The sequence below is a fragment of the Mustela nigripes genome, chromosome 3, assembly GCF_022355385.1.
Source record: "Mustela nigripes isolate SB6536 chromosome 3, MUSNIG.SB6536, whole genome shotgun sequence".
NCBI classification, from domain to species: Eukaryota; Metazoa; Chordata; class Mammalia; order Carnivora; family Mustelidae; genus Mustela; species Mustela nigripes.
The window spans coordinates 126795016-126816531 of NC_081559.1; the positions used below are offsets into that span (position 1 = coordinate 126795016).

At 39.3% G+C, this 21516-nt stretch overlaps 1 protein-coding gene across 2 annotated transcripts in view; it reads right to left on the reverse strand.

The window, feature by feature from the left end:
* Nucleotides 1–216: 216 nt before the first annotated feature.
* The window catches only part of CA8 (carbonic anhydrase 8), an 87229-nt gene continuing 65929 nt past the window's right edge, over nt 217–21516 (reverse strand). For both annotated transcript variants that reach the window (XM_059394622.1, XM_059394621.1), the window contains 2 exons: nt 19675–19844; nt 217–1213 (listed from right to left, as the gene is read on the reverse strand). In XM_059394622.1, coding sequence (XP_059250605.1) covers nt 19710–19844 — 135 coding nt within the window. In that variant the 3' untranslated portion in view covers nt 217–1213; nt 19675–19709. The remainder of the gene's footprint in view (nt 1214–19674; nt 19845–21516) is intronic.

Genomic DNA, 21516 nt, shown 5'->3' on the forward strand with positions numbered 1-21516 from the left:
AGGCTCTACCAGTATCTTCCTTTGCTGTCATTTTTCAGGAATACTTGGTATGATTTTTATTTGTATTTAATGCTTTCATTATCACAGCCTCTCCACAACACATCCAAAACCTCACAACGTATACACCTTTTACCTGTATGATTTCTGACTTAGACATTTTGCATCCCCAAATCCCTCCAAATTAGGACTATGAGGCTTGCAGTTTTACAACAATAATTGTAACAACAAATAACATTTATTAAGTACTTGCTTTGTGCCAGGCATACTACTAGTTTACACAAATTATCTCATTTTGTCACATCTAACTACTTCTAAGCATATGCTTACATTTGCCAGTAGCACTTAAAATTAATTAAAATAAAGATATTGTGGATTATTTTAGAAAGCAATGTCTCAATATACTAAAGTAAAATCCATAGAATAAAATATTTTAAGGTCTTACAAAATGTACAACACTAAATTATTATAGGATACTATTAAATTTATGTTTCTATCATTGAAAATAAAGCTATTTTCTGGTAAGTAGTACCCACTTACTTTTTATCCCATTTTTATGCCTTTCTCAAACTCCTAGAAACCAGAGCTTCTAATATGTCAGATAAATCAATTAGATTCCTACATTCAATTTGATCCTTTGAGAAATACATAAAGTGATTCTGTTGTTGCATTAACTCCAAAATTGTTTTGCATAAGAACCAGCATGACATTAATTGTGGGAGGAGGGCTGAACAACATGCGATACGACCTTCACTAATCTTTCACGTTCCATTTGCAAGCCGTATGCTGTCCCTGATCAAAACTCTTATTATTAAGAATTATATTATTCTCCAAATGAGTGAATTTTCTGAGACAGGAAATGAAGGACCGCTAACACTGAGAGTGTATTTTTCCTGTCTCAGTATTAATATGTGATATATATTCATATTAATAACAACTCTGAAAACTAGTTTCTTCTACACATAAGCAAAAAAACAGTATGTGCTAAAATCTGAATCCTAGCAGCAGTGGTATGGATATAAAATATTGGGGTTTTTTTGAATGTACAGCCACTTCTAGTATTTCATTAGAGCACATGTAGAGGCAGCTGTCACAGAGGTCCATCAGAGCTGGGTTAGATGAAGACAAACAATGCAGGCTTTGAGGGTCAGCCATAGCTGCAGCTCAAAAGTTTCCGTTTCTCATCGAAGGGCACTATAGGATCGTTGTCTTCCTCCTGGAGGCAAAAAGAATAAATCAATTATGTTACTGACATCCCTCCACAGCAGACTGAAAAGTCTTTTTTTGCAGTCTCAGAAGAGACAGTGAAAACTCAAGATTTCTTAAGAAAATGTGGAAATTTCAAAACTATATTCACGGTCAAGTTTGTCATCTCTGCAATGTTTGCATCAAGTCCACCATCATTTTATTTCTGTGGCAGAATCTACTAGCGCAAAATTTCACAGAGGTATTTCCAACTGAAGGAAATGCTTGAAAGGCTGAACATTTTTGTACCTTGTTTAGTAATAAAATTCGGCTTTAAGTTATTATCATTAACTTCATGTATATTAATCACAGATGGTGACTGCTTATGCAAAAAGACCACTTCCTGCTAGCCCCAAATACTTTCCAATTCTATTAAGTAAATGGATAATTAATAAATACAAAATAATACATGAAAAGATAGTCTTTTTTGAAATAGTGGATTTCCCATATAGAAAACAACATCAGCTAAGATGTCCAATACCATCTACTCATGTTGCCAGAGATGGGAGTGGCCAAACCAACTTTCATGGAGTTGCTGCACATTAATTGGTCCACTCTTTTAGATAATAAAGACCTATTAAAATTCAGATGCACATGCTTTCTGACCTGAAATTTTATTCCTAGAAGTCTATTATACAGATACAGCCATCCAATCATACAAAGATTTTATGTGTCAGGATATTCACTGCAGCAATTAAATAACTTTCTTCCTTAATAAAGAAGAACACAATAGAGTTCTTAAAAAATGTCCACATATGCTCTCTGTGTATGGATATATTATACACACACACATACACGTGTCTTTCCACGTATGCTATGTACACAGATATACACAATTTCTGGAACAATTTATTAGAAAGTATTTGTAATGTGGCATATATTTTTCCAAACCACGTTTCAAAGAAAATAGGGAGTCCTAATCAAATCTTTAAGACCTCAGATAAAACTTTAAAGGTAAAGTAGGACTTTGTGTACACACTTGATAATTACAACCCAGCAAATTTTAAGTCAAAGCGACTCACACGGAACTGATAGTCAAAATTGTGAAGCCACAGCATTTCAGAGCTAAAAGGAGCCTAAAGGTCATCATATGCACATTTCCTTCAAAAAAAAAATAATAACCTGGAGTCCCCCATTTCCCAAAATGCGTTCAAGTAAAAATTAGTTCGAAAAATGAATCCATTTTCAAAAAAACTGTGGAAATTCTGGTTAAATACAGTAACATATGGTGGTTCTATACAAAATCACCTCAGAGTCTCTAACGCACTCATGTCCCCTGTAAATCTCCAAAAGGAAGTTATTATATCCAGGATTCTCCAAATTGCTAGACATCAGCTCCTGACTTAACAAAACACCTTAATGTGTATCTTAATGGCTCTACAGAACACATTTGGAAAAGGTGAATCTACAGGAATATATATTCCAAGTTTATCAAAGTAAAGAAATTTCAATTTAAGAATATATGAAGCCATTCTAAAACTTAAACTATCATGGTCCAAAATACCAATTAAACAAAGGATAGTTAATATGCAGTCTCCTTAATCATACAAACTCAGGTCTTAACACAAAGCATTTAGACACTGAATGTTCACACATCGAGCGTAACAGATGCCTGTGTCCATCGGTGTCTCATTCATTTGAAGTTCTAAGGGTCCCATGTAAATTGTTCTCAACAGATGCTAAGTGAGTTCTAATCTACCAGAGTGTGGTCTCTTCCTGGTAAATTTAGGTACTCACTCTGCTAAAAACCCCCCTCCAGAAGAAACTAAAGATAGTAATGCCCCATGCTTGTTGGGCTGCTTCTCCTCTACAAGGCACTGTGAGGATGATTTTTATGTTAGCCCCTCCACCCCCAGCCCAAAAAAATGGATGCTTCATCTTGTTCACTGAAGACACCAAATTACCTGGGTAAATACTTCAATCGATCACAATCTGTGGTACAAATTTGAAACCAGGGAGGCCAAGGTTCGAGTTCCAGCTCTGCGATTTTAGGCAATCTACTCACCCCTTCTGAGCTTCAGATGATCGTGGATCCAGATAGAACCTTCATAGGGATGTGTGAGAATGTAGTATGACAACAGATGAAAGGTGAGAACAGTGAGTCCCAGGCACATAATCAAGCTATTAGTGAGGATTTCAGCTGATTCTACGACATTTCACTAGCTGGAAAGTGAACTACACGATGGCCTATTATTTTCCACAGCATGTGTTCAAAATTTACTTTCTAGAATTTCCGAGAAAGTTTTCATGGAAGGAAATTATACTTGATCACCTTTGCACTGTATTCCCAAGGCCCAACACAGAACCTGGCCCACAGCAAACACTCAAAGAAAATGTGTGTGTGTGTGTGTGTGTGTGTGCGCGTGTATACATAAAAAAGTGTACAAAATGACAGGAACAACTTTATTTTTTAATTTTATTTTCTAAATTTGTATCAAAATTGCACATTTACATAAAGGGTTACATAGTTCTAGAATATTTACTACGAAAACTAGCAGGTCCCTATCTCTTATGCCAACCTCTTACACCAATTTCCTCAACTCTCTTAACTGATTATTTTATTAACACCACAGAGCTAATTAAACAGTGTGATTTTTATTACTCCTTTTCAATTTTAAGTATTATCTCTTGACTTTTCCCATGGACAATGAAGATTTGACCCTCCTTCCTCCTGTCAGACATCTCCCCACTCCAACATACACCACCCACATGTATCTAAACTCTTCCCTCCCTCCGTCCTTCCAATATGGTTATATAGTAATTTTGGCTGGATCAGTTTCAGTTCTATTATTTCTATTACTGTAATGAAGTAAATCTAATCCAGAGCTGAATTATGGGTATTCATGTATCATTTTTTTCCCTATACTTCTTTTCTCCCTCTGGAGTGAGTAACTGTAATTATCTTGGTTCTTCCCACCTTACTTTTCTCTGTACTCAATCCAAAACTACCTCCCAATTGTCTGACTCTCAAGAAGTTTAAGGCATATCATGCAATCTATTTCATCTTCCTGGAGAAAGTTCTAGAACCTTCTCATTTGCTCACATCTGGACTCACGACGTCTATCTCTACAACCCCATTTCACAATTGTTTTGGGCATCTCCTTTGCTGGATCTCTTGTTTCCCAAATGCTCCGTCTGTTTTCTCCATTTTGGTGAGGCTTATCTTCTAGTAGCTTCTCAGGAAATAATCTTCAATAACCTTGATATTTAAAAAGGAATACTTTAAGCTTGACTGGCTTAAAAATTCTAGAGAGTTGTAATTTTCCCTCAGAATTCATGCTTGACATTTAGCTTCCAGTGTTGCTATTTATTGGTCTGATGTCCAAATTCCAGGTTCTTTCAATGTTTTTTTCTCCCTGTAATTCCTCCCTCAGTGTCTAGAAATTAGTGGTGCCTTGCTGTGGGTGCACTTTGATCAATATGCTGGAAATTCAATGGGTCCTTTAAAACCTTAAATGTATATTCATGAGTTCTGAGAAAATGTTTAAATAATTTTGTTGCTGCTTCCTCTCTTCCATTTTCTCTGCTCTCTCTCTCTCTCTCTCTCTCTCTCGTTTTCCTATTATTTGGATAATGAACCACCTGCGCTGGTTCTACAATTTTCTAACTTATTTGTTTTTGTTCTACTTTCTAAGAAATTCAGTTCTGCCTTCTGATTCTCCTAGAGAAATTTCTGCCATCGTGTTTATGATTTCCAAAAGCTTTTTAGACTATTCCTTTTCTTCACAGCATCCAATTCCCATTTCGTGGTTGTAGTTTCTTCCCTGACCTCTCTGAAGACATGAATGATCACTTTTTTTTTAACTTTTCCTAAGTATTTATTCCTTATATCTTGCCTTCTTCTATTTGTTTTGGGCTCTTCTGTATTATACACCTTTTTCAAATGTCTGTAACTGTTCATACTGAAGAATGGGAACAACCACTATAAAACAACAACAAAAACCGAGAGTGGAGGGGCACTTGGGTGGCTCAGTGGGTTGAAGCCTCTGCCTTCGGCTCAGATCATGACCCCAGGGTCCTGGGATCAAGCCCCGCATCGCATCGGGGTATCTGCTCAGTGGGGAGTCTGCTTCTCCCCCTGCCCCCCACCACCTGCCTCTCTGCCTACTTGTGTTCTCTGTCAAATAAATAAATAAAAATATTTAAAAAAAAAAACAAGAGCGGAGACTCCAAGCACACAAGAGGGCACTTATCTATCTGCCCTGCTTTTACCACAGAATGTTCCAGCTGGGCCATTTTATTAAGAAGTCCCTTGGGGTACTCAGGTTCTCCAGAAAGACCCTTCGAGCTCCCTATCTAGAGAGTAGAGGCCTTTCTGCCAGTGTCCTGGAGGCCAAGTGGGGGAGGAGAGAACACAGGACATGAGGATATTATTTAATTATTCTATTTTTCAGTGAGGTATCCTGATACTCAATAGCACCTATGTCCCCTAATAAGGAGACTCTCTCTTCATCAGCTTTCAACCTCTACACATGATTTCAGTCTCCTCTACTCCAGCTTCTAGAGATTATCTGCTGCCAATTCCTGAGCCTTTGAGAGAATGTCACGTAAACAGGCATGTTCCTCACATCTGCTAAGTCTGTTACCTCACAACCATCTCCTTCCAGCTTCCAAAATATTTTTGGTGCTGTCTCTTTTGTTTTCTCTTCCTAGTCGTTTTGTGTACTTAAAAAAAAAAATTAAAAAAACAAACACCTTTCCTGTTATTTTAATGCAATTTGTAGTAGAAACAAAATTAATTGCCTATGTTCAATGGATTATCATTGTTTGATTAAAAAAAGTTATTTTTATACATTTGTGTATTTTCTCAAGTTTCTACTATAACTGTATTACTTGATAATCAGAATATATATTTATTCAGAAAAACCATCTAAAGAAATGATACTTTCAATATACAAAGGCCATTAAACTGACTGGCTCCCCTTTGGGACTTCCTCCAAATACCCATCTATGTATGTATAAAAAATAAGAAAGATTAATTCTAAAAAAGAATGTTCTATTATACAACGATCACTGTTCATAACAAGGGTATGGCTATACCCTAAGAAGTCCTCTAAATCATCTGCTATTTCAGTATAATTGTAACAGATGCTATCTTTCACATGTGAGTATTTTTGAACTTTAAATTACCTTCTATGAAGAGACCCCAGGGAATGAGTGCAAATCAAATCACTACTGGGAGAATTTCCTGAAAAGCTATCAAAAATAAACAAGCACATAAGAGGAAAAGAAATAATAATAAAATAATAAAAAGACACACATGCACACACATGCCCTACTTCTCAGAGGCCACTGCAGGTCCCAGGGCTGACCTAAGTGCTGGTCTGGCTCTGCTCACTGATAACCCATTAAAGTTTCTCTCCCTGAGTAAGATAATCCAGGGTATAATTTCCAAAATAAGAATCTTTTAAGAAATAGGGATGGGGTGCCTGGGTGGCTCAGTTAAGCACCTGCCTTCTGCTTGGTCCTGGGATCCAACCTGGCAACAGGCTTCCTGCTCAGCGTGGAGTCTGCCCCTCCCTTTGCCTCTCTCTCTGCTAATGCTCTCTCTTTCTCTCTCTCAAATAAATAAAATCCAAAAAAAAAAAAAAAAAGAAAGAAAGACAAAATAAACAAATAAATAAATAGGGATGTGATGGACGTGAGGATTCTCGCTTTCAGAATTGTCTCTTCGGCGTGTGTGTTAGAAGAGCACTCTCTTGGGGGCGTTTTCACAGGCTGCTTTAATTTAGAGGTAACCATGTACCTGATTTACTCCCAACACTGGGCTGTAAGCCCCTTTGGGGAAAGACCATGTATGTCTGATGATGTTTTTATTTTCACACAGTCCCTAAAATACCACCATACACAAAACAGAAGACTAAAAATAAATGTCCTTCCATGACAAACAAGGACGCACAGCCACCTTTTCCCCCCAACATGCCCACTAATAACATCAGGTCACGAGAAAGGAAATAAAGAGAGAAAGGAGGATGAGAAAGGAAGAGGTCCGGAGTGTCCAATGCGTCTGAAGACTCAGAGGAAAGAGTGTGAGGAAAATGCTACTATGTTTGGAAAGAGAAGTCAAAGCATATCAGAAATAAGAAAGGGGTGCTGGATTATTTAACATTATTCTAAAAGTACTATATGCTACAATAAATATTGACATTAGAAAGGAGAAGACTGTCATTATTTATGTATGTGATCAAGGTCTGTTAAGAAAATTCAAAATACTCAGCTACAATATTACTGGAAACTATGTGAAAGGTCAGTTAAGAAAGCCAAGGACAGGGACACCTGGGTGGCTCAGTGGGTTAAGCCTCTGCCTTCGGCTCAGGTCATGATCTCAGGGTCCTGGGATCAAGACCCACATCGTGCTCTCTGCTCAGCCGGGAGCCTGCTCTCTCTCCCTGCCTCTCTGCCTAGTTGTGATCTCTTTCTCTCTCTCTCTCTGTCAAATAAGTAAACAAAATCTTTAATAAAAAAATAAATAAAATAAAAATAAATTTTAAAAAAGAAAGCCAAGGACAAACCTAAGCAATTATTTGTTCAGTGAAGAAACATTAACCCATAGAAAGATATAATAATGGATAATGACGCTAATCAAAACCGATGACAGCAGTAACGATAACCATAAAAAAAGAAAAAGAAAACAATAATAGTAATAGCTCACATTTGTTGAATGCCAACTTCTGCTAAGCGCTGCGCTGTGCATTTTACCCTATTTAATTTCATCATCTCTAGAAAGTGTTACTCCTAGTATCGTTACCTCATAGATGAGGACCCTGAGGCTGATGGAGTATCACTGATTTGCCCAAGGTGCGGAACAGGTGGCGGTGCCATATTCCCCATCGAGCCACACCCAAAGCTGACTCTAGAGCCCAATGCACACCTTGTATTAGTCTAGTGATGAGAGAACCATCCAACGAATGAAGAACATAAACACTTTTAACAAGCCCTGACCTATGCATTGTTCCTTAATAGAAAGATTCAATACCAATTCTCCTTAAATCCCTCTATATATTCAACGCAACCCAAATGAAACATTCTAGCAAGATTTTTTTGCTTTTTCTTTTCTCAAACTCTTTTTCACACACCCCCTTTCTTTCACTCTTTATTTCGACCATTCTGATAAAATGATGCTACAGCTTATCTGGAAGAACTAAGTATGGGAAAACAGCCAGGCAAATTCTGCATAAAGGGCTAGGTGAGGGCCCTTGTCCTACCAAACACTAAACCATACACATACGCCACCAGGATTGTGAGCGATGGTCACGAATAGGGAGTTTGGTGGACTAGGAGAGGGACTTCAGAGACAGAACCAAGCCATCCCGGGATTTAACATCGTAATATATTTTTATCCTTTTTAGTCAGACGGGCACAGATGAAAAATCTGAAAACAGTTAATGGTGGTAAAGGTGAGGGGAACTGTGCTTGGTGGAAGCATAAATGGAGAGGACTCCCAGGCCAAGCAATATCCATACATATGCACTCTAATTCAAACTCTCCGAACCAGTAATCTCATTACCAAGAATTTTTTAAGGACACAGATGCATAAATCAACCACAGTATCACTAAGGATGGCAAAATACTGTAAATAACCTGAATGTATAATAATAGAGGAACAGTGCAATAAAATTTTGGTACATACTTATGGTAACTTATTTAAAAGGTAATCATTTAGAAGTATGGCCTATTACCTACACAATGGCATAAAAAGATATATTGTCAAGCAGACAGAAAAAACAGCCTGCGACACCTGCCTGTCTCAACTGGTAGAGCGTACAACTCTTGATCTCGGGGTTATGAGTTCAAGTCCCACACTGGATATAGAGCCTACATTAAAAAAAAAAAAAAAAATCCTCTGGGGCGCCTGGCTGGCTCAGTTAGTAGAACATGTTCCTCTTGATCTCAGGGTAAGTTCAAGCCCCATGCTGGGTATAGAGATTACTTAAAAATTTTTAAAAAATGAAATCTTTAAAAAGAAAAGAAAAATAGCCTGAATATAATTCATGAGGAACACTGTATATCTACATATTCCATAGAAGATAAATGCATGAAGAGAGACCAAAGGGACAAAAATAACAATAAAGCTAAGTATTCACTGAATACTTACACCGTGGACCAAAACCATGGTAAGCCCTTTCCATCATCTCAGTGAATCTTCACAGTAACACTCTGAGGTACTTAGGGACTTCTTGTGACTGATGACAAAAATAACTTAAGAGACATCAGCAACTTTTTCAGGATCACGCAACTAATTAGTGGTGGAGTCAAAATGGAACGCAAGACCTTCCCACTGTGCTATGGGGTCTCCATGTTCACCCCAGTCCTGGTGATGGCTGTTACTGACAGGAGGCTTTGAGAAATCCATTACTTCTTCTTTATTTTGTTCCATACTGTTTGAATTTTTTGTCCTGAACAAGCATCATATTTAGAGACATGGGAACAAAGAACAAAAAAAGAAAGAAATCAAAGGCAACTCTTGCCACAGCAATTTCAAGAGGCAGAGGGGAGATGAACACATTTCAAAAAATCAAGGAGGAAAAAAGAAATGAGAAAGAGGTGGAAAGTATACCGAGTGATAAGAAAAAAATGGCAGAAACACTTTCTATAAAATATTCAATCAGTGGTACAAGCATTTGTGTACATACATAAAGGGACCCCATGAAAAACTGCTTTTTTTAACTCCTTCTGCCTTTATTCTTGTGAAGACCTACACCCCTGCCTTCCACAAGCCTCACAGAACAGATTAGGTCTATCCCCCTCCAGAGGTCAAGGAGTTAGTGGTTTCTCAGTAGATAACATCTTAGGAGTGACCAAGCATGGTCATCATAAACATTTTCCAAGACCACTGACACCAAAAGCCCTGGTTCCAGAGCGTACGTGATGTGCGGAGCACACCTCAACACTCATCTTTGTTCCTGGATGCATGAGAAGACATAGGCACTGGACCACAATCCCCAGTAAAAACCCAAGACCCCAAGCAACAATAAGACTCACTCTCCTGTCTTCTTTCCAAGTCTCCCAGATGCTCTGCCCATATCTGCACTCACTCTAGGTCTTCAGTAAAATTTGTTCTCACTTCCTCATGGCTGGAGGTTGATTTCTACTAAGCCAAGGACTATGTTGGCTGGTCCTGCAGGACCCACGCTGGGTTCTCCGGGACCCAGCCAGCCTGCATCATTTGCATAACCCTTATTATCATAAGCCTGTATTGCAGCAATATGTTACCGAAAACAGAAACATGCGTGTCCTTTTTTCCCAGAAGTCTCATTTCCGGGAAAATATCTAAAAGAGATAAGGAGCAAAGATATACAAGGATATACAAAGATATACTCATAACTTTCTACCCTTTATAATTTGAAATGTGGTGTAGTGACAGGAGCTCCAGGTTTGCAGTTAAACCTACCTGGGTCTGAATCCTTGCTCTGTACTTTACTGGCTGTGACCATGACCCAAGTTACTCAACCTCCTTCAGCCTCGGTTTATCTCTAAAACATAAATCAAAACACAGGCCTCACAGGATTGTTGTGGGGATTAAATGAGATAAAATACAGCACCGTCTGAAATATAACAAACCACTCATTTCTTTTCTTCCCACCACTCGCTAATCTGTATAATTTAGAATGAATACATAAACTTTACTCAGAACCCTAAGATAAATCATACAGCTTGGTAATTTCTGCATTATTCTGCATCAGAGTATCATAAAACATTAAACTTAGCTTTTAAGGTTGTTCAGTAGTAAACCGACGTTATGATACTCTGACACTTTCTCAATCTCAATTAGCAGCAAACCAGTTAACAAAACTCTCATACACTACAGTGAGTCACATTTTTCTTCTTTCTTCCCTAATCCCTGGTGTGTTGTAAGGGTGACTGAGTATCTAATTACTTCTTAATTGAATGCACATAATATACATTTTTCACTAGTTCATGCTTAATGCTTTTAGTCCAGAAATCAAAGCCAATGAAATTAAGTTGAATTGGGATTTGGGCAACTGTTATAATGAAAGAAGGTTTGTATTATGTCTAATTATAAGTAAATGTGGATTTTAGCATTATTTCCTATGGACATATTTTAGGTACAGGAATGTGCCATAACTGACTAATTTAAATGATTAATAACATTGTTATTCTTATTTACAATCTTTTCTTCCTCGTTACAGTGATTTTTATTGCTGGGACCCACTAAATATAATCATTCTTTAAAGAAAAGATACTATTAAAGAATCATTAGTTGTAGCAAAATCAGGATGATCATTCGTATCAGTGACTAGATGAGTTTCTCTGTAGCATAAAGGTTAAAGGAATTCTCACATGATGTCAACAGAAGAAAAAACATAAATTTGGAATATAATCAGTTAGATTCATAAAAAAATTTATTTATGGAAAAACATAAAAACATTACTATCAAAATGGCATTCCAAATTCAGTTACTATTTTACAGAGATACTATTTCATGAGAGGTCTCCCCCTCACCCTTTTTGCATTATACAGGAGTAACAAAAAAAGTCTGAAGTAGATATTCCCCCAACAACAAAGATTTGTTTGCTTGTGTATAGATACGGGGAACAGCTATCTGAAATAATTGAGCTGAAGCCCTCCTCTGGCAGATGACTAGATTAAGTAACTTCTTCAGATCCAGTCAATGCCAAGTTTCCAAGATGTCCTAAAAAGATTTTCTGTAAACAAGCCCTAAAGACCCTGATGAGTTTCTAACCACTAAAAGTACAACAAGAATTCAGAAATTTTGAAGGGGGTTAAAGTAGTGCTGTAATGGAAAATAGACCCATCCAAAACAATGTGGTTTTCCCGATTTAACAATTTATTTGGAGAACGTGTCATCTATCTAGTGGCCAGTTTCTTGATCGGAGAAATCTCCACCTTACCTAGCAAATATATCAGATTCTGTCCCCAAGATACTGGGTATTGTATAGATTATTTTATCTTTGCATGTTATCAAAACAAGTTTTAACTGGAATGCTTGTTTAATTAAAACTGAAGTAGTCCCCAAAATAAAGCAAACCTACACACACACACGCACATGCATCTCTAATACCTATATAGTTTAACAACTTTTTATGGCATATTTTTAGTAAAAATATTTTAAAATACATTCTCACCTTTTTGAGGGCCCTATTGATATCTGTCTTTCTCTCACATGGTTTCTTCTCTAACTCACCCTTTCCCTTCTTCAGGAGACGACTTTCATCCCTAACAAAGAGGTCTGGGGTAATTTCCTCTTCACTGTCACACTGTAATGCTTTCCTCACCCTCATGCCATTTCATGTCCATGGTGAGATTATTTCAGATTCCCTAGGTTTTGCTATAGGTAAGCAATTTGCTATATAAAATCATCAGGACCATAACTATTACATAACAATATGAAAATATTAAAAGAGGACTCACGTCATTTCATCATGCTTCCGTATTTCCTGGCTAACTGCTAACACCTAGCTACAGATCAGAAGCTCTAATGCAGATAGGTTTTCCAAAGCCCATTTCCAGAAGACTCTGTACCTTAAGAGTGAACATTTCAATCAGGTGCCAGTAATAGTACCCTTCATTACGGATGGCAATAACCACCACTGACACCAACCTCCCAAGGGCAGGTCCTGCCGGTTAGTCACAGCACCCCTTCCCACTGTACTCAGAGGTGGATTCAGTCTTCTTTTCAACCACTCACAGCTGACACACAAGTCTGACTGCACCACATCCTCCAAGTCTTTTATTTGTAGCCATCTTTCTTTAATAATCCTATGGGAAGGGATGCTCTTGCGACAGTCCAGGTAAGAAATGAGGCTAACTTCATGGGGTGTGATGTTGGGCATAGGGACACAGACACAGATTTGGGAGCTGTCAGAAGGCAAATCTGCAGAACTGGATAATAAATTGGAAATGGGAAGTGAGGTGAGGGAGAGAGGAGTCAAATATAACTCAGGTTTCTAAAAAAAACTGTAAGAGAGCCAGCTCATAAATTCACTCTCATACATACGGAGTTTAAGATGTCTTTGACACCTCCAAGAGAAGAGTCAGACAGACAGTTGGGCCTCCAGGACTAGAACTGACTAGAGAGACCTAGTCTGAGACTATAAATGCATGGGTCATGTGCAGCTGGTGCGAACAGAAACTGTAGGTTTGGAGAAGTCGCCTACAAAGACAGCATGCCTCCTCACAGGCTGAGCTGTGAGGACTCCGACAGGAAGTGGCCTCCTGAAAAGTCTGGGTGCGGAACTTTTATACCTCCCCAGCTCCAGAATGACCGCTTTCCTAAGTCTCTGTAAACTTCATCAGGAGAAAGAGAAACTCGAAAGAATGAACAGCAAATAAACAAGGAAACCAAAATGAGTGCCTCCTTATGAATACGGTTTTCTTAATAATTAGTCTCAGAGTGGGAAAATGGAGCTAAACATTGATCTGAGGAAATTACCAAAACAAGCATCCATGATGCATAAGAGAACATGTTTAGAGGAGATCACCTGGTCTCAGTAATTTTCTTACGAAAAATATATGCTCTAGGTTTAAAATCTTGAAACCTACTATATTTAAGGGATCAGAATATATGAATGTTCAACATACAAGTTGGCCCATGACTGCAAAATGTTCTCTTTTCTTCTTCCCAAACACAATTTTCTTTGAATTCATGAGCTGTGGTGGAGGGGTGGGGAGGACAAATCATCCTGCAATTTTTATCTACTACAAATCATTAAAATTTCTAAAACCTAAAAGGAAAAGGGATAAATATGGAAGTAGGGATTATTATCCTTGTTGAGTAATCTTGAAGAAATGCCTATACAGCTTTGATGCTTTTCATTCTTGGGTTAATAACAATTTTTATATCACATAATCAAAACATAATAGACAGGTTGAGCACCCTTGATATTCTGGCCTTTTCCTGAAATCATTTTGAAATCCTTTAGGAAATCCAATCCATTTTCAAGAAATTCTATATGATACAGTAAATAGAAAACAGCTATATCCATCGAGTTTTCATTTCTCACCTTAATGCTGTGCATCAAGTTAAATTATTAGAGTGAGGAAAAGTCCAAGTTCTATTGACTGAAAATATGGCTTTGAGCGTTCCATTTGTTCAGAAAGGATAAAAGCTTTTCCCTACTTGGCCACTCAGAATTGACACTCTCCCTTTCCCCTGGCAGGCCCCCTCCTTTTTTAGAAAGCCTTGTCCTTTTCTAAGGCTGTAATTTTTTTATGTTACAAAAGAGAACAGATAAGAAACTGATGCTTGTGATAGCATTATTAAAACTAAAAAGACAACATTATTAATTGCAAAAGTATACGGAGGGAAGAGTTCAACACAGTCAAGGATGGCTTCAAAGACCCAGAAAGAAAAATGAGGGCAGGCTTGACAAAGGGGTCATTCAGTCCTTTGGTTGATAACCCTCTTTTTTCTGCTTCCTTTATTTTTTCCCTTAATTTACTTGAAGGCATACTTAGACTTCTTCCCCCTTAAAGTGGGGGGAAGAAAGGAAAGGATTTAAAGAGACTTGTGGCATTGGCTTTACCGATAATAAATAATTATAATGAAGTATAGTTACTATATACATGTGCAGCTTAAATATATCTGAGTTACAGGGGAAACAGACAAGTCTTTGAACAGTCATTAAAGCTTTAAATAGTGGGCTACAACTTCATGAAACAAACAGGCAAGTAATCATCTCATCAGAACTAAGTACCGGTATTAAGATACCAAGAACAACAAGTAAACTAAACTAAACTTTGGTCTTGTTTTTTGTTATTATTAAGATTTGGTTCTCATACAGAAAATTCAATGGGTAAAGGATCATTTCATGGTCCCTGGCTCCCAGAAATCTGAACTAACACTGCAAACTAAGAATTTCCAGCACCTGGATGAGTTATGTGCTAGTTCTTTAAACAAGTATAAAAACCATGGTTCATACTTCTTAAATGGTAATATAAAAAGTCACAGATTATTCATGGAAATAATAAGTCTTGGTTATCAAAGCCCTCCAGATGTCTAGACATGTCATGAAAAAAAAAAGTCATTTTAAGTCCAAAAACTAAAGTTATTTTAGTAAGACATAGCTAAAATAAATCTGAATTATTTTAAACATTTTTTTAGAGAACCACCAGAAAAAAAATTTTTTTTCCTTTTCAGTTCCAAGAGCTTAAATGAAACATTCATGCATTAAATTCAAAGTCTGACTGTCAAATCACTTCACTTTAATAAAAATTTGAATTACCTGCCTTAGGGCATTATTAAATATCAAATAAAAAGCACACATCCATAAGTCTGATTTCCCAATATAATTTTTATGTAGAACTATGACTAGATTTGTATTACACATTTCAAGATAAAAGGGTCAAAAATGTATTCATAGAAGGATGAAGTCAGAACTGGAGTTGCCCTTGAAAGAATTCCTGCACCACTCCTAGGAATTTGGGGGAAAGTAACCCCTTAAAGCAATCTCAGGCACCACGATAAGGATGCCAATCCATCCTCCTTTTAAAAGAAATAGATTGTAATTAATTTAAAGCCTTGAAAAATTATACATTATCTTCCTATCATATAAAGAATATGAAACATCTGAAATACACATAATGTCAGCAACATTTCAGTCTGTGTACACGTGTGGGGGGAGATGAAAGAGTCATGGTTATTGAGATATTTAGAGAAAAGCACCTCTGGTCTAGGGCTAGATGTGGATCAAAAATTCAAGGTTATAATCTGATTTCATAAAATGTGTCATTTACAGTTACTGATATTCAGAAAGTACACTAAACCTAGACTGGGGAAATTAATAAATTCACATGCACCAAACCTCCCTTCCCTCCTGCCAGCCCACCTGTGCCTCCTCCTGGGGAAGCTGCTGGGAGTCCAACCACCCCCCTCTGTTCCAGTCTCCCACCTTCCCCCTCCTCTCGCCTCTCCTAGCAGCAGCCCCATTCTTCCTTAGATAATAAAGGCAAGTCACAACAATGCTAACCACCTCCCCGTCTCCCTTGCTATTACAGTCCAGAAACTGTCCCTTCTCATGAGAAAGACAGTTTCCACATTTGCTCAGGATTTTGTTGCCTTTCTTTTTTTAGTAATCCCTACACCCAGGGGGAGGCTCAAACTCAAGATTCCCCAGATCAAGAGGCTCATGTTCTTCCAACCGAGCCAGGGAGGCACCCAGACTTTGTCCCCTTTCAAGGCTTCAGAGACCTTCCTGCTAGGACGAGCACCCCTGAGGAATGGCATCTTCATTGCCTCCCATCTACTGGCTCATTACCCCAGCATACAGACAAGTGTCAGTAGTTTTTTGTTCAAAAAGTGTCCCACAATCCTTTCGCCCCCTCTGTTGCTGCAGCTTCTGCTCTTCTCCTACCCAGCTCATCGACAGCCGCCATGACACATTACCCCGCACCTTTCCCATTCAACTCAGGTCTGTGGCAACACACATTCCCTCCTCGTCACACCACCCTCCCCTCCAGCTTGGGGACGCTCCCAGACCCCTGCCGCACAGTGGGTAAGAAAAGGGGCTCTGCCAGCCAGGGCTGCCTGGGTCCAATTTCCAGCTCTGCTGCTCAAAGACTGCATGATTTTGGCAGGTGATCTAACTTCTCCAGGCTTCTGTGAGCTTTATCTATATAGTCTCACATTAAATTTTGTGAACACTTAAATGAGACAGCCCTGTGCAGCATTAGAACATGAGACGTGTATGTATAACCTCATGCCAACGCCTCAATGACTCCCACATTCAGTTCAGACCTCCTTTGTGATCTCTGCTTTTGAAATCCCAGCGAGCTGCAGGAAGCGTCCACCACTGCCACTGACAAACATCTCTCATCCAAGGAGCTCCAACTCAACTCTTTAACTTTCCAAGAGTCTACTCCGGCTTTCTTGCTGTCATTCAATGATGTCATTCATCCATGTGCAGTTTCTGAAGCCCCCAAACCCCAGAAGTTATCTTTGATGTTTCCGGCTCTCTCCATCATCCCCTGATTAGTCAACTGGGTGTCACTTTCAGTGTCTACTAAACACACTTTAACTTCTCCCCATCTCTGCTGCTCCTTGTCTAGCATCTGAGCTCTTTGTCTTTCCTCTCGGCTACCCAGCAGACTTCTAAAATATCTCCCTACAGGCGCCTGGATGGCTTAGTGGGTTAAAGCCTCTGCCTTCAGCTCAGGTCATGATCCCAGAGTCCTGGGATCGAGCCCACATCAGGCTCTCTGCTCAGCAGGGAGACTGCTTCCTCCTCTCTCTCTGCCTGCCTCTCTGCCTACTTGTGATCTCTGTCAAATAAATAAATAAAATCATAAAAAAATAAAATAAAATATCTCCCTACTCCTGCCCCTGACCACCCATCATCCTGTATGTTCATTCAGCAGTTTCTGTGATCTATTGGAAATGTACATGGGGTACATTTTCTACTCAGTCCACTCCCCTGAGTAGAAGTCTTCATGGGTTCTCAATGCATCAGCAGTAAAATAAAAATCCCTTAACGTGGCTGACTAGGCCTCCAAGATAAGAGCCCTGTCTCTTTGATTCCTACGCCCCAGACTCACAGGGCCCTCCTATGTACCTCAATGCATTAATTTTTTTTTTTAAATGCAATCAAATTTTTACCTCCTCCACAGGAAGTAGCTCCTCAGGGCCTTTGCAAAAGATACTCCCTCTACCTGAAATCTCCTCCTCTGTACTTTGTTGTTGTTCTCATTTATGGATTTATTACAAAGTGTAGTCATATGTTTTTTGAAATATTTATTTTTCCACCATCAGGCTCCTGACGTGATTCTAAGTTTTCTGGGAGCAGAGATGTCTGTTCTTCTGACCTCTGCATACCCAGAACCAATCATACAGTGATGATCTTTGATCAAATAAAATTTGAATTCTTTAGTCCCTCCAACATAAGGTTTAGCTTAAAGCACTCTTGGGACGTTCTTGCATGTTACCCGATAGGATTTACTGAAAGTCCCTTCTCAGTCCTACCAGAGCAACTTTGCCTGGCTCTCACCATCTCCAAAATAGGAAGAGGATGAACCGTACCAGCTAAGTCAGAAACGGAGAGTCCGGGAATGACTGGCACGTGTGTAGCTCTAAAGAATCGCTAATTGGCCAACAGACATTCAAGACACAAATTGTTAGGTGGCCTCATGGATTCAGAGCAAAATAAACATGGTTCAACCCTTCAGTCTGACTGTAACCCAGAAAGTTAAAAGTTTCTGTAACACACAAACAGCTAAATGGGAGAAAGGGTATGAATAAAGAAGTACAATTTAAGGGAGGAGCAGAGAATTCATGCTGAGAACAGGATTTGGGCTGAGCCTGCAGGGAGCTCGGATTTCAACAGGCAATAGGAGCGGTGGGAAGGACTGTAGGAGCAAAGCACATTCCCATTAAAAAAAAGACAATCTGGATGAACTACTGGGTATAAATGGTATAGTAGTTACAGAGAGGCAAGAAAAATGGATTGGGGAAACACATGGACAAAATGGTCACTTTTTAAAAGTCTAATGTCAGCTGTCTAGCTCAAGACCCTGTTGACTTCCTGAAACCAGAGATTTCATCTGTTCATCTGTGACTCCGTCTATACTGTTCTGCTCCCACAGTATGTGAGCTTATACTCACCAAGGTTCATTAAACCAAGTCCAAGCTCTGCCCTGCTCACCTACGTAACTTCCAGCAGATGCTCTCCTCTTGTGGGAAACAGTGGTTGGCCAGCCACATGCCCTGACCTATGTACATACTCTTGGGAAATTGACAAGGTAAAGAAATAATCCAGTATATAGGCATCTACGTATATTTGATCTTTCCCATGTCTGTGATGTTTTATTTTGTTAGTTCTTTGGGGATAAGGTATACATATATTGAATCCAACATATGAAAATGCATAGATTATATTTCAGTCCATAAAGAAGTATACCATATTCATATACCTAAGAAGTGCTTCCTGATCTATCAAATAAAAGCACTTCCACAGGACAAGGATTTTCACGCACACCAGATCTGCCCTCTCCTACCCCAACAGAGGATCCCATCTGCATTAGACAAGGGTCAGGTCTGAGGCTCACATACCCCCCTTCCCCGGTGGCTCCCTGTATGTTCCTCAGTCATCAGGAGGTAACTGCTACCACTTCAAGGGTGAAGCATAGGGAGCCCTAAAAAGGAATTTACCTCTTTGCCTTGAATAAAGACAGACTGCTTCTCTGCCGTGGGGCTCCTTACCTGAAGAAGGCCAGGATTAAACCAAAATGGGAATTAAAGGCTGCTCTGGTGGGAAAATGCAAGGACTGGAGGTTCTTTTTCAACACTGCACGAAATTTTTAAAGCCACCTGACTTGTGGTTAACAGGAATTGAGAATGTGTCCTCACTTGTATCAAAACGAAGGGCATGCATACTGCTAAACTATCAGGACTGCCGTGAGGATGACTCTGGTTTATGGAACTGGAAGCCCCATTTTGCTTACTTAATCTGCACATACCCTGATGAAGACCGTCTTGTTCCTCTTCTCTTTGGCTACTGAAATGCAGCTCTAATGACTCTGTCACTAAGTGGCTGAGTGGGTCTAAAATTGTCTCCCAAAATCCCATCACAGCCTTCCACAAGCTCTGCTCCCTTCACGTGTGTCCTCAGCCTTCGAAATTCTTCAATCTGAAAATAGAAACGGAACAAAACAGATGGATTATTTACTAGACGCGGACGAGACTGGAGATTCCTCAGTGACTTAATATACACATACACTACAACAGTTTGTACAAAGAAAACAAAAATTATTCTTCAAGAAAAGTAAGACGGACTTAATTCTTCCAAACCTAAGACATTAGCCATCCCTGCTACACGAGAAACGGAGGCAGCAGAAAGAGAGATAGTAAGGTCTCCAGACACCCCCAGTAGTCACAGAAACCTGCTAGATTTGTTCAGGTCAAAATGCAATACCCCTGTCTCAAAAAGCTCTCATGCCTGTCTGTAACACAGTAAAGGAGAGACAAACAAAGGAGTAAGTGTTCCAAGCAGAGCTTCAGTTAATGAAATCTAGTATTACTGCATACTAACACCGAATCGATGTCAGATTTATCAGATGGACATGCCTTTTATCACACAACCCTCTCTGCTGCCCTTCTAGCTTTTTGGAGAGTGAAAACCTCTGCTGCCCTTCTAGCTTTTTGGTCCAGTGAAAACCTCTGACTTTCCAAAAAATGTAAGCCCAGCTTCCCCCCCTAGCCATATCAATTTTCACGTTCATTTCCTTTCCCAGGTGGCCTTCTCAGATCCCATGGATTCTCATTACATGTTAAGAGATTCCCAGAGTCCCAAGGGTCGGTTTCTAGGATCTGACAGGTCTGCGCCTCCTAAGAACCCATATCCTGCCAGGACCCTCTAAGCAGTTGCTGACCAACAAGCAAATGTGATGAACATTCACCAGACTCATTCCCATCAGTCGATTTATCTACAGGTATCATCATCTGCCATTTCACTAAATGCCACAGAGTCACATCATACAGTTTTCATTCCTTTCACAAAAGAGGAAACTGACAGACTGAGAGTGTGTCCACGTTAGCTGGGTCAGACAAGTCCAAGTCCGCCCGCTCTTCCCCCAGGTCCAGTGCCAACTCTTCAGAAATTCCCATCAACCCGGTATCACCTCTGCCCTCCATGTATCGCAAGATATGGAACAAATGTGCTTTCAGTAGCATCAATCCCCCAAAAGTCCACCAGGTGTCTATCACAGGGCTCTATCTACAGAAGTTCTTCCCACAACAAAGCCACAGAATTCTGCCACTCGTGAACTAAAATGAAATGAAGAAGATCCATCAATTCGGGGGTTCGAATAAAAGTCTAGAAGCCCCTAGAGACTTTAGGGGCTCATGAAAACCCTCAATGATATGGAACATTTTACATGTGCATTTCCTAAGAAGAGGTTCCTGGGCCCGAAAAGAATGGACTTTCCCAGGATTCTAATATTCCAACTATTTATATACGTGCTGGGAAACAGAGCTAAGGGAGAAGGAAGTCACTTGTTACATCAGAACGCAAGTCAGAAGTCTAACCTCTAATATCTTACTTTCTCATGTCTCCAAATGCTTTCCCTACATGTTGATTTCCCCACATGGGGCAAGACTGACCCACCTGGTACTGCCCTGTTGTTTGCTTTTTTATCATACCTACTCGCTGCCCTTCTACAGAAGTGTCAGTGACATAAGCAATTAATGGTTTAATCTACACTTTGGTTTCTCCCCAGACCTTCTTGGAATCTTAGGTTCAGAATACGGGCATCACCTATTGTTTGCTGCACTTGGAAAACTTCCAAAGCCAAGGCTGCATT